The following is a 14105-nucleotide window of genomic DNA, read 5'->3' as shown; positions in this document are numbered from 1 at the left end:
GGAGTACAACATGGGCCTGTTCATACTGAGACTGGCGGAGGAGGGCCCTGCGCTGAAAGACGGCAGGATCCACGTGAGTCAACCCAGGGCGTTAATACTTGCTCTCATAAATGGGGGCTTCTTCTGTTCGTTCTATGAGAATGGGTACAAAACTACATGTGTGATCAAAGGCGTCTGTGAGAGAGAACTGGTTTTAACCAGTTTTAACCCGTTTTAACAGTTTAACCCATATGGAACTGTAATGTTTTTTAATTGTTTTGTTTTTTAATTGAACCTTTATTTAACTAGGCAAGTCAGTTAAGAAGTTATTATTATTTTACAATGGCGACCTACCCCGGCTGAACACTCCCCTAACCCATTTTTGTGGGATGTCATGTGTTTCATGTCGTGTGTGTGTGTTGTTACCACAGGTTGGAGATCAGATCGTGGAGATCAATGGCGAGCCCACCCAAGGCATCACACACACCCGGGCCATCGAGCTGATCCAGGCTGGGGGCACTAAGGTTTTGCTGCTCCTCAGACCTGGCCTGGGCCGGGTCCCCGACCCCAGTGAGTGACCTCGGACTCGATAGGACGAATACTCTACTCAAACACACACGGAAGAGTGACCATGTTCTCAACCAGAGAATTAGAATCCGAACTCGACACACAGCCTCCTCAGACACTTGCTGCTGCTTAAGATACACATACGTATAGAAGACTGACCATGGACTAACCATGTGCGCTCTAGTATTGTATTTCTAGAATACTATTTACTCTACTTGTAGGGTCTCAACACTGCTCAAACACTATTACAACTCCTTCCAAAACACACACACATCATAACCCAGCTTTTACAGTACCTCCCTTTTTTTGCATGTGAAGGCTGTTGCAGGCGTCTCTCTTTACCTTTCTCTCTCTCTCTCTCTCTCTCTCTCTCTCTCTCTCTCTCTCTCTCTCTCTCTCTCTCTCTCTCTCTCTCTGTCTCTGTCTCTGTCTCTCTCTGTCTCTCTCTGTCTCTCTCTTGCTTTATACCGCTCTATCTATCTGGCTCTACCTCTCTGTCTGGCTGTCTTGGCACTGTTCTCTGTCTCTCTCTCTCGCTCTCTCTCTTCTTCCTCCCTGTAGGTGTGAACTCTTCTTCCTCCACCCTGTGCTTCTACATGAAACCAGAGCATCACTAGTGGCCTCACTGCTTTTCTTGGTCTGTCCCTAATAACCTTGGTAAACCACCTCGTTCTCCTCTCTCCTCCTCTTTGCCTCTGTTCTCTCCTTTTAAAATGAGCTTCTGTCTATCTCTCCTCCTTGCCCCCTCAATCAGAACTGGACAGCTCCTCACATAACAGCCTTATGCCCCAGACAAGGTCTCGTAGGATGAGAGCTTATCTAACTGTGACCTGCAGGAGGTGGTCTGAACGGAGGCAGTGGCTCCTGGGAAACAAGTTTACTAACTAAGGTCTCAATTCAATCAATCATAGATAAAGGAAATTGCACTAGAGTACAGGTTCCCTCTGAATGTTAATGCAGTACTAGAGGTGTTTACCATGAAAAGAGAGAGTTGTTTTTCTCAAGGACAAAACCAATCATGGCCTTAAAATAGAGTAAGCATTCTGAGTGAAACTGCAGTTTTTCTTTATCTGCAATTGACTGAATTGGGGCCTGAGACCCACGCTGGAGTACGACGTGGCTCTAGAGCCCCCGAGGTTGTTTTAAGGTTATTACAGAACCCAAACACTGACGCCACTGAACGCACACGACATCACAATGATTGAGACCAGGAGAAAGTCGTTAACTAGATGTTGATCAATGGGAAGGAGGGCAAATGTTAAAAACATGTGTGTGCGTTCACCGGTATCAACTCTTTCCTGTCCTGAGATGAATAAGAATGGATTTCTATGAGTTGTTCCTCATAGAAATGGAAAACCCCATTTCAGCTCCAATAAGTTCATCTCACTTGCTGGTTCTCCGCTACATCTTTGCTCTCTCAATCACGCCGGTGCTACTCTTATCAGCTCGAGGGGGAAATTGAAACCTCAGCCGTGCGACTATGGAGAAAACCTTGCACCTACCTCCCTTTGATGTCACTGGCCTCCACTGATACATATCTCACATTCATATGGTCTATTTGACTCAAAAGCTCATATTTGAAAGGTTATAATTGGGAAAATAGAGAAAGAAATGAATTGTGTTATATGTGCTCTTATTTTAAGAAATGTAAAGATACTTCACCACCTTCACATATTGAATATACAATTACATCCCAGACTTTAATATAACTGTGATATTGAAGCAGATTGGAAAGACGGCAATCTGTTTTTTTTTCTCTCAGTTAGCTAGAGGTGAAACCATTTCATTTCTCATTCACTATGACTCTCAATGCCTTTATTCCAGGTATGAAGGAGAAAGTGAACATTTCACCCTCAAGCTTTCCAAGACTCTCTGCATCCGGCCAGCAGTCATCCCCCGCTTCTCCATCCTCCATCTCCCTATCCACCTCCGAGCTGTCCCCGCCCTCGTCCGCCAACACCACTGCCCCCGAAGAGCCCTCTGACTGGGACATGTCCGCTGCTGCTGCCCCCTCCCCCTCCAGGCTGCTGGAGCCCAACAAGGCCAGAGGGCAGCAGCCTCGCCACCACAGGGGACACACCAGTCCCAACACCCTCCCCAAGAAGAGTGACTCCATGTCCCACAGCAACAAGCATGCTAGCCCCAAGAGAGCCACGGAAGACCGGGCTGATACCAAAGAGCGCTCCCAGAGCCCCAGGAAGACAGACAGAGGTGACCGTAGCCAGGCAGGGACTGTTGAAAACAAGAACGAGTCTTTAGAGGGAGACGTAAGAAAGGAGAGGAAGGCCCACAGCCACGGCCAGAGAGAGCGCCGGGAGGGCAGAGAGGGACGCTCTTCCAGCCCCAGGAAGACCACCCCTAGGAGGGATCCAGAGGCAGGAGTCTCCAGGCAGCCCTCAAGGGGCCAGGATGAGGGTCAGAGGCGTTCTGGAGGGCAGCAGCATCCTAGCTCCAACCCGGCCTCTGGAGAGGGCACGCAGGGGGGAGAGAGGAGGAGGGGTAATCAGGAGGAGGACCCCACTCTCAGACAGGAGAGGGAGAGCGAAGGTTGGGGAACCAGCGAGAGCCGTAGGAAGGACAGGGGGGCGGCGCCTCATAGATCCCACTCCCAGACACAGAGGGAGAAGGCACGGCCAGACTCTGAGGGCGGAACCCTGCATCGCAGAGAGGGGGGTCAGAGAGAGGGAAGAGAGAGCAAGCACAGAGAGGCGGATGAGGAGGAGAATCTGAGTGATAACAGGGGTAGCACAAGTAGTGCTGCTATCCAGGAGCACACATATAACGGGAACCCTAGCAGTAAGAAACCGGCCACCATCACCCCGGGGCCGTGGAAGGTCCCCAGCTCAGCCAAGATCCACCCTCATGCGGAGGGTAACTGATGCGTTGTAGACGGACTAACCCGTCCATAACAGACTACAGTTTTGCTCACCTGCATTGATGATATTTAGAATGGACCAATGAGGAGTGTAGGGGATCGAGGTTATTTAGCATCACTGTGTTACTCCTCATCATCACATTGCCTCCTATTGCATATCAATGCTTCTTTTCACAGTTTGCCTCAGCCAACCTTCCAGGCTGTCTTAATGTTCAAAGTGCAGTCAGTCTGTGGCTCTGCAGTGGTGGTGGGTGCCTGTCTGATGTGAAGGACAGTGAAATCCAATCTGTTTTGTGCCAATCAGAGACTCGGACATGCTGGGAAGGGAGTTGGTTCATGTCCTGTATAATCCTTTCTGTGAAACTCTTTTTGTCGGTAATGAAAGGAGGCTTTGATGAAGGATGCTGCTTGTCACTCTGTATGAAGGTTTGAAGGATGGGCTCGTATCCAGGCAAAATCACTCAGCGTTTTGTGTTCCTGGTGGGATTGATCTACTGCTGTGTCCCTGATGGGTGTATAAAAGAGGTGATGGTGATTACTCCTCGAGTCACTGGGAGATGAAGGGGGTTTGGGTTTCAATGATTGTCTGTCCATATCCAGTCCAGTCATGCTCTCTGTGTAGACTCTGAATCACTGTTAACAGCTTTGCAGTAGATTTTAGATCACTACGACAACGCTTTTTATGCATCTATCTGATGACCATACACTTGTGGTTAGGTATATTGTTTACTTACTGCTACACGTGTGTTCATTATGAAGCATATAGTAATTTATTGAGATGAACTATGACAAAGTATATATATATATATATATATACACACACACACACACTATCAACGTATTCATATGCTACATTTGGATGTAGTGAGCTAAGCATAGAAATAGAATGTGTAGAAGAGACATAACCACTGAAAATGTAAATGTGTTTTTTAGCCACATAGACACCTGTGGGAGTACTTCAAAAAATTGCTCATGACTACTGTGTTGTAGTGTACATTACATTACTTATGCATCACTGTATCAATTGAACTGTGCCACCATGTTGGATGAGCCACGTAAATGACATATGGACTACTAGATAATTGTGTATGTCAGTCTATGATCCCTATACATTCTATTTCTATCCATTCACAGCCTGTTCCATCCTTAATCCGTGTTGTTGTTTATTGTCAGCAGCTATTTAAGGTCTTCTGGCAAAATGTGTATACTACAAGCTGACAGGTATTTATTTTAGATATTGCTGTAGCTTTGACTGTACGTTATCTCATGTGTCTTACTTAGCAAGGTGTTTCCTAATCTAAATGTGGGGGTAAATTAGCTGTATAAACAGATTGACGTTAAAAGTTGAGACCTTTGCAAATTTTTTGTTGTTGCGACATAGCAGTTTTTCTTATTCTAACGTGCGCATAAAAATGTGCTTTGAATTGTGCACCAGTCCAAGATGTTAATATTCAATCAATCTGAAGACTACAGTAATACCCAGGTAATACCAAACATATCCTGGTTTATTCTGATACACTTGAGACTATAGTGCCCTCTCCTGGAGGAAGTAAAAGAAATGGTCAGAATCCCTGAAACTCGAGTTTCACGACTCCTACATAATGTTAAACAATTGTTATGGTTATAGCCTACTCTGTTTTAGGACATAAATGATGTAGCATGTATGAAACATATCTACTAAGACCTTTACGTTTGTGCGTCCAGCTTAGTCTGTTAAACAAAGCAGTCTTTTCTTCCTAGCAACCATGGAAAACAAGGGATTTTACGTATGGCATTGAATTATGCACTCACAATGTATGGAATAGCTTTCAAATGAAAATCTATTGAGAAACGGATTAGTCTGCGATGCTTGTTCTCTGTGGTGTGGTTCAATTCACATTTTGCCATTTCTTGATACAATCGTATAAAAGTATACTGATTTTGATTAACTCTTCAGTTATGGATCATTTCCCTTTTACATCCTTATTGTTCATGTCACGTGTGTCTATATAATAATGTGGCCTTGCATTGCTTCAACAGAACAGCCTTCTGGTCTCTACATTATGTGGTAGTTGTAAATGTTTATAAATTGTACAGCACCTGTATAAATATTTACCTTCATTCCCCCAAAAAATGATGTAAATCGCTCTATTATTTTTTTAAGTAAGGAAGAAAATAAAATGGTGAGAGGAAGTAATCTGGTCATGGCGTTCTGTTCATGCACTGATAAATAAAGTTTGAAAACATAAACATATTCCTTTGTGTAAAGTGTATTTAATGGTACAATGAATCTGTCCTGTCTGCTGTAATGAGCACTGGTGGGGAAAGTACCCAATTTTCATACTTGAGTAAAATGATTTGGTTTGAAATATTTGAAAGTATCAAAATAATTATGCAGCTTTATTTGCAAATACAATATGCAGAATATATTATAGAATACATTTGTTGAGAAAAACATATGTATAGGACAGACAGCTCATTACCAAATTACATTTCAAATGTTTGCGCGGGACAGACATTCAGTAGGCTGTCTGTCAGAGGCGCTCAGGTTATAAAAAAAACATTACGTCAGCTGTAGTGATTGCGTGCAGAGACGCACGTATTGCCCAAAAAGGAACTTCAACTCCCATACAGCCCATGCAACTCGAAAACTACACAACCCGTAGAGCTCACATACTGAGCGTGCGCATCAAGTGTGGACAGAGCAGAAAGGGTGGATAAACTGCAAGTACAGGATCGCTGGATGCATTCAAGAACTACAAATTCAGATCGAGTTGCGCAGTATGAATTTCTAGCCATTTAAATATACGTGCAAAATGGCTGCACAGGTCGACTTGGGCCGTATTAAAGTAGAAAATCATGTAAGGGACAGCCTTGGTAAATTAGCCAAAGAAAAGAAGAAAAAGAACAAGAGGGAGCTGTCACCATCAACGGATAAACGCCAGCGTTCATCCGAAAAGGAAGCAAAGAAAGTGAAGCTCCATCATCACCACCACCATCACCCACAACATGTTCAACAGCAGCGAATACACCAGCCGCATCAGAATGGTCAACCACAACCACGCAACTCCAGCACCGAAAAAACTACTCTGCACCACCAGCATTATCACCACCATCACCACAACAACACCAAAGGCGCAAAGGACACGCACCCTCAACCTCCTCTGCCTGCGCAGAAGGTGGTATCTGCAGCAGCCAAGTTGGACAGGAAAAAAAAAACGGTTCTGCCGCCTGGACAGTTCACTTTCACGCCCCTCAAAGTGGCCAAGCCCAAGGACAAGATACAGGAGAACAAGGCAAAGCACAGTGAGAAAGAGCTCAAACTCAAGAAGGAAAACACAGAGGCTAACGTGAAACATGGGGTAGGCCTATGTAAGAAAAACAAAGGTAGGTTATTCTTGCCTATTCCATTCTATTAATTCTTAATGTCACCACTCTAATTGCTTGAATTTTATGCAAACTTACAATTAAGTCAAACGGACTAATCTGTTGAAAAGAAGCAGCCAGGTGATGCATAAACAGGTGAGGATGTTTTGCATACTCGTAGTTGTGAACCAATTGCAATTTTGGTATGGACAAATGATGTGCATGGTAATGAGCTATCGTCTTCCTGCCTCCAGAGCCCCATCATGATGAGAACAGCCAGGCCCAGTCCCTGGAGGTGTACCTGTTGAGGAGGAGGAAGAAGAAGAGGAGGCGTCGTGAGGATGAGCGTGGTAAGAAGATCCGCACATTCAACAAAGAGGTCCAAACTGTGTATGGAGGTCTGGCTGACCACAGTCCTTCAGCTCGCTTTGGCCATGTGAAGGAGGGGAAACACTGCCAGCCTGCTACAGGCCCCAACAACCACCACACTCCTAAAGGGGTACACAACCACACCCACCCCCCCTTCCTGTCCCCCCAAGACCACTTCATCCGCAGCTCGTCTCTGCAGACAGGCACCGTCTATGGCCGCTTCATCCACGAGGAGCGCCAGGCCAATGGCGGAGCGTCGGTCCTGCACGCCTACGCTGATGAGCTGGCCTCTCTACGGCCCGTGGAGATGGAGCGCTTCACCCAGGAATTCCTAGAGCTGGCCTTCGCTGAGAGACCCCGAGGGGCAGCCCGCTACGCCCTGGCTGTGGTGCACGGGGCTGCTGCCTTCCTCCCTGACTTCCTGGACTACTTTGCCTTCAACTTCCCCTCCACGCCGGTCAAGATGGAGATCCTGGGGAAGAAGGATATAGAGACCACTACTATCGCAAACTTCCACTCTCAGGTAAAGTATTAAAATCGTCATGGAAATGGCCTGTCAGTGACCTGATGTTACCTGTATGGGTCTTAGCTGACATTAAATACACTGGCACACTGAGCTACAGGGTGGGAAGGCTTTTGTTTCAGCCCATCATCAACACCTCAACCAGCCTGATAAAGTGACCCAGTGAATCAGGTGTTCTGTTTGGCTATGTTTCAGCTCTGAGACAACAACAGTACTTATCTTAATCAAAGTTATAAATTAGCTCATTCTTCCAATAGTTGTTTCAGTCCAAAGTACACCAACGTTAAGTCTATAGCTGAACTCTTGCCAAGCTTTCCCTGTTGCTATGCTCCGTAGAGGCCTGTTCCATGCCGTTTTACTGCGGTTTGACAAACCAATGGACACGCATAGCGGCGGCAGGTAGCCTAGTGGTTAGACCGTTGGACCAGTAACCGAAAGGTTGCTGGATCGAATCCCTGAGCTGACAAGGTAAAAAATCTGGTTCTGTCCCTGAGCAAGTTAATCAAATCAAATGTTATTGGTCACATACATGTGATGAGCAGATGTTATTGCGGATGTAGCGAAGTGCTTGTGTTTCTAGCTCTGACAGTGCAGTGCAGTAATATCTCACACATTACACAACATATACCCAAAACACACACATCTAAGTAGGAATTATTTAAGACGAGCGATGTCAGAGCGGAACGGACTTAAATACAGTGGAATACAATAGAAAACAGTATATACAGTGCCTTGCGAAATTATTCGGCCCCCTTGAACTTTGCGACCTTTTGCCACATTTCAGGCTTCAAACATAAAGATATAAAACTGTATTTTTTTGTGAAGAATCAACAACAAGCGGGACACAATCATGAAGTGAAACGACATTTATTGGATATTTCAAACTTTTTTAACAAATCAAAAACTGAAAAATTGGGCGTGCAAAATTATTCAGCCCCTTTACTTTCAGTGCAGCAGATTCTCTCCAGAAGTTCAGTGAGGATCTCTGAATGATCCAATGTTGACCTAAATGACTAATGATGATAAATACAATCCACCTGTGTGTAATCAAGTCTCCGTATAAATGCACCTGCACTGTGATAGTCTCAGAGGTCCGTTAAAAGCGAAGAGAGCATCATGAAGAACAAGGAACACACCAGGCAGGTCCGAGATACTGTTGTGAAGAAGTTTAAAGCCGGATTTGGATACAAAAAGATTTCCCAAGCTTTAAACATCCCAAGGAGCACTGTGCAAGCGGTAATATTGAAATGGAAGGAGTATCAGACCACTGCAAATCTACCAAGACCTGGCCGTCCCTCTAAACTTTCAGTTCATACAAGGAGAAGAGTGATCAGAGATGCAGCCAAGAGGCCCATGATCACTCTGGATGAACTGCAGAGATCTACAGCTGAGGTGGGAGACTCTGTCCATAGGACAACAATCAGTCGTATATTGCACAAATCTGGCCTTTATGGAAGAGTGGCAAGAAGAAAGCAATTTCTTAAAGATATCCATAAAAAGTGTTGTTTAAAGTTTGCCACAAGCCACCTGGGAGACACACCAAACATGTGGAAGAAGGTGCTCTGGTCAGATGAAACCAAAATGTAACTTTTTGGCAACAATGCAAAACGTTATGTTTGGCGTAAAAGCAACACAGCTCATCACCCTGAACACACCATCCCCACTGTCAAACATGGTGGTGGCAGCATCATGGTTTGGGCCTGCTTTTCTTCAGCAGGGACAGGGAAGATGGTTAAAATTGATGGGAAGATGGATGGAGCCAAATACAGGACCATTCTGGAAGAAAACCTGATGGAGTCTGCAAAAGACCTGAGACTGGGACAGAGATTTGCCTTCCAACAAGACAATGATCCAAAACATAAAGCAAAATCTACAATGGAATGGTTCAAAAATAGAATGACCAAGTCAAAGTCCAGACCTGAATCCAATCGAGAATCTGTGGAAAGAACTGAAAACTGCTGTTCACAAATGCTCTCCATCCAACCTCACTGAGCTCGAGCTGTTTTGCAAGGAAGAATGGGAAAAAATTCAGTCTCTCGATGTGCAAAACTGATAGAGACATACCCCAAGCGACTTACAGCTGTAATCGCAGCAAAAGGTGGCGCTACAAAGTATTAACTTAAGGGGGCTGAATAATTTTGCACGCCCAATTTTTCAGTTTTTGATTTGTTATTAAAGTTTGAAATATCCAATAAATGTCGTTCACTTCATGATTGTGTCCCACTTGTTGTTGATTCTTCACAAAAAAACACAGTTTTATATCTTTATGTTTGAAGCCTGAAATGTGGCAAAAGGTTGCAAAGTTCAAGTGGGCCCGAATACAGAAGGGGGCTGAGCATGCACCCTTGTGTGGCCCCAGTGGAGTGGTGATGTTTCCTACCATCACCACCTGGGGGGCGGTCCGTCAGGAAGTCCAGGACCCAGGTGCACAGGGCGGGGTTCAGGCCCAGGGCATCGAACTTAGTGATGAGCTTGGATGGTACTATGGTGTTGAATGCTGAGCTCTAGTCAATAAAAAGCATTCTTACATAGGTATTCCTCTTTTCATATGGGATAGGGCAGTGTGCAGTGCGATGGCGATTGCATCGTCTGTGGATCTATTGGGGTGGATCTAAGAATGTGTTTAGCCTGTCCGGAAGCAAGACGTCGGTCTCGGCGACGTGGCTGGTTTCCCTTTTGTAGTCCGTGATTGTCTGTCGTCCCTGCCACATGCGTCTCGTGTTTGAGCCGTTGAAATGCGACTCCACTTTATCTCTATACTGATATTTAGCTTGTTTGATTGTCTTGCGGAGTGAATAACTACACTGTTTATATTCTGCCAAATTACCAGTCGCCTTGCCATGGTAAAATGCGGTGGTTCGCGCTTTCAGTTTTGCACGACTGCTACCATCTATCCCGGGTTTCTGGTTAGGGTAGGTTGTAATAGTCACAGTGGGTACTACATCTCCTATACCCTTCCTTATGAACTCAGTCACCGTGTCCGTGTATGCGTCTAGATTATTTTCGAAAGCTTCCCGGAACATATTCCAGTCCACGTGATCAAAACCATCCTGAAGCGTGGATTCCAATTGGTCAGACCAGTGTTGAATAGTATGAAGCACGGGCACTTCCTGTTTGAGTTTCTGCCTAAAGGACGGGAGGAGCAAGATGGAGTCGTGGTCAGATTTGCCAAAAGGAGGGAGGGGGAGGGCCTTGTAAGCATTCTGGAAGTTTGAATAGAAATGGTTGAGAGTCTTAGTAGCGCGAGTAGGACAGTCGATAAGTTGATAGAACTTTGGCAGCCTAGTCCTCAGATTTGCTTTGTTAAAATCCCCAGCTACAATAAATGCAGCCTCCGGATATATGGTTTCCAGTTTGCGCCGTGAAGTTCTTTGAGGGGCGTCGAGATTTCGGCTTGAGGTGGGATGAAAACGGCCTTGGCGATGACGGGGGAAAATTCTCTTGGGAGATAATATGGTTGGCTATTAATTGTGAGGTATTCTAGTTTGGGTGAACAAAAGGACTTGTTCCTGTATGTTCCTAGAATTACACCATGAGTCGTTAATCATGAAACACACCCCTCCGCCCTTCTGCTACCCGGAGAGAGATCTATTCCTGTCTGCGCGATGTACTGAGAATCCTGCTGGCTTTACCGACTCCGACAGAGTATCCCAAGAGCGCCATATATCCGTGAAACAAAGTATGTTACAGGCCCCGATGTCTCTCTGGAATGAAATCCTTGCTCTTAGCTCATCAACTTTGTTATCCAAAGACTGAACTTTAGCGAGTAATATACTCTGAAGCGGTGGGTGGTCGAACCAGCAGGCCGCCTCGAGTGCTTCCTTTCCGCCAGCAATGTTTCGGATCGGCCTCTGGAATAAGTTAAATTGCTCTGGGGAGAGTGGATAATGGATCTGCTCCAGGAATATTCTTGGTCGTAATGCTGGTAGTTCTAGTGAGTTACCGCCGTCCTAATATCCAATAGATCTTCCCAGCTGTATGTAATGACACAACATTTCCTGAGCTAATAATGTAAAAAATAGTACATTACAAAAAAACAATACTGCAGTTTTCTAAGAGCTAGTCGCGATGCTGCCATCTCCGTCAGCGGCATCTTCCATTCCACTCTTCCCCGGGCACAGAGGACATGTCGATTATGGAAGCCCCACGCATAATCTCTGATTTAGAGGGGTTGGGTTAAATGCGGAAGACACATTTCAGTTAAATGCATTCAGTTGGACAACTGACTAGGTATCCCCCTTTTCCTTTCATTCATAGGACTGATAGCACTACACACACACACACACACACACACACACACAGTGCCCTGTGCAGTTTACACAGACAATTAGCCTAGGCCTAATTTAATGCAGCTGTTCCACTGGAATATCCAAGGGCTACTAATGGGTTCAGGGGAGCTAAATTAATGCATGGTGAATGTTGTCTTTAGGGCACTGCTTGATTATACTGCACCAACTAGCGTTATCTAAATGTTGGAAAGCCTTGCACGGCTCCATGCTCAACTAACCATCCAGCCGGGTCAGTGTTAATCCGATATCCTAATTATATAATCTAAAACAAATTCATGTTGGCATTGCATTCATTTCAGGTTTAGCCAAGTCAACATGACCTCTCCCTCTGTGTGTGTTTGCAGGTGGGTCGGACCTACTGCTCTGGGACGTACAGGGCCGGACCTATGAGACAGATCAGTCTGGTGGGAGCCATGGCCGAGGAGGTGGGGGACTACTTCCCAGAGTTCCTGGACATGCTGGAGGAGTCCCCCTTTCTAAAGGTCAGTCAGAGGAAAAAGGCAGGGATGATTTTTTCTTAGAATTCACCCTTCATTGACGGATGTAGTGTCGTTGGATTCAGTTTTACTGGCCTACCTGGCCTTGTCAGTAGTTTAGAACATATATACTGAACAAAAATATAAATGCAACAATTTTAAAGATTTTACTGCGTTACAGTTCATATAAGGAAGTCAGTCAATCGAAATCAATTCCTTAGAACCTAATCTATTAACTGGGAATACAGATATGCATCTGTTGGTCAGATACCTTTAAAAAATAATAATAATAATATTATATTATTATATTATTATATTATTATATTATATTATTATTTCCAGCTTCCAGGAATTGTGTACAGATCCTTGCGACATGGGGCCGTGCATTATCATGCCGAAATATGAGGTGATGGTGGTGGATGACTGGCACGACAATGGGCCTCAGGATTTCGTCGCGGTATCTCTGTGCATTCAAACTGCCATTGATACAATTCAGTTGTGTCTGTTGTCCGTAGCTTATGCCTGCCCATACCATAACCTCACTGCCACCATGGCAAACCGCTCACCCACGCGACGCCATACATGTGGTCTGCGGTTGTGAACCTGGTTCAACGTACTGCCAAATTCTCAAAAACAACGTTGGAGGTGGCTTGTGGTAGAGAAATTAACATTAAATTATCTGGCAAGAGCCCTAGTGGACATTCCTGCAGTCAGCATACCAATTGCACGCTTCCTCAAAACATGACATCTGTGGCATTGTGTTGTGTAACAAAACTACACGTTTTAGAGAGGCCATTTATTGTCCCTAGCACAAGGTGCACCTGTGTAATGATCATGTTGTTTAATCAGCTTCTTGATATGCCACACCTGTCAGGTGGAGGGATTATCTTGGCAAAGTAGAAATGCTCACTAACAGGGATATAAACACATTTGTGTGCAAATTTGAGTAATATGCATTTGTGTGTATGAAACTTTTCTGTGATGATTTATTTCAGCTCATTAAACATGGGACCAACACTTTAGATTTTTGTTTAGTGTACATGGATTCATTTTATGTTTTTGTGAATGGAGTACAAAGTGAGACCGAAATGGTTGTTACTTGTAATTTCTGTCTCAATGTGCGCATCTTGAATGACTCCAAATCTGCTACGGTTTATTACAGTATATATTACAGTTTGTCGCTCTAACCCTCTGTCTTGTCCATCCAGATGACCCTGCCTTGGGGCAGTCTCTCCAGCCTGAAGCTGGACTGTCGTTCGCAGAGTGATGATGGACCCATCATGTGGGTCCGGCCGGGCGAGCAGATGGTGCCAACCGCTGACATGCCCAAGTCCCCCTTCAAAAGGCGCAGGTAGATCCCATGACAAGACTTTTATCATAGTTATACATACAGTATAAGCCTATTTATACACTGAGTGTACAAAACATTAAGATCATCTTCCTAATATTGAGTTGTACCCCCCCCCACCACCTTTTTGACTTCAGAACAGCCTGAAAGTTTTGGGGCTTGGACTCTACAAAGTGTCAAAAGTGTTCCACAGGGATGCTGGCCCATGTTGACTCCAATGCTTCCCACAGTTGTCAAGTTGGCTGGATATTCTTTTTTCCGGTGGACCATTCTTGATGCACACAGGAAACTGTTGAGCTTAAAAACCCAGCAGTGTGGCAGTTCTTGACACAAA

At 44.9% G+C, this 14105-nt stretch overlaps 2 protein-coding genes across 6 annotated transcripts in view; both read left to right on the top strand.

The window, feature by feature from the left end:
- LOC118359979 (membrane-associated guanylate kinase, WW and PDZ domain-containing protein 3-like) overlaps positions 1-5654 on the top strand; it is a 195799-nt gene extending 190145 nt beyond the window's left edge. For 4 of the 5 annotated variants that reach the window (XM_035738948.2, XM_035738947.2, XM_052482382.1 and 1 more), the window contains 3 exons: positions 1-73; positions 411-549; positions 2371-5654. The exon at positions 1-73 is cut by the window's left edge and continues 65 nt beyond it. In XM_035738948.2, the coding sequence (XP_035594841.1) occupies positions 1-73; positions 411-549; positions 2371-3425 (1267 nt within the window). In that variant the 3' untranslated portion in view covers positions 3426-5654. Of the gene's footprint in view, positions 74-410; positions 550-1107; positions 1204-2370 lie in introns of all 5 variants that reach the window. The other variant, XM_035738950.2, reaches the window with a different exon arrangement.
- A 396-nt stretch (positions 5655-6050) lies between these two features.
- LOC118359978 (lysine-specific demethylase 9) overlaps positions 6051-14105 on the top strand; it is an 11790-nt gene continuing 3735 nt past the window's right edge. The window contains exons 1-4 of the mRNA XM_035738946.2: positions 6051-6787; positions 7021-7658; positions 12292-12429; positions 13632-13774. Coding sequence (XP_035594839.1) covers positions 6217-6787; positions 7021-7658; positions 12292-12429; positions 13632-13774 — 1490 coding nt within the window. The 5' untranslated portion in view covers positions 6051-6216. The remainder of the gene's footprint in view (positions 6788-7020; positions 7659-12291; positions 12430-13631; positions 13775-14105) is intronic.

The sequence above is a fragment of the Oncorhynchus keta genome, chromosome 27 (assembly GCF_023373465.1).
Source record: "Oncorhynchus keta strain PuntledgeMale-10-30-2019 chromosome 27, Oket_V2, whole genome shotgun sequence".
Lineage (NCBI taxonomy): Eukaryota > Metazoa > Chordata > Actinopteri > Salmoniformes > Salmonidae > Oncorhynchus > Oncorhynchus keta.
The sequence above is the reverse complement of the archived record's forward strand: the minus strand, read 5'-3'. Positions and strand labels throughout refer to the sequence as shown.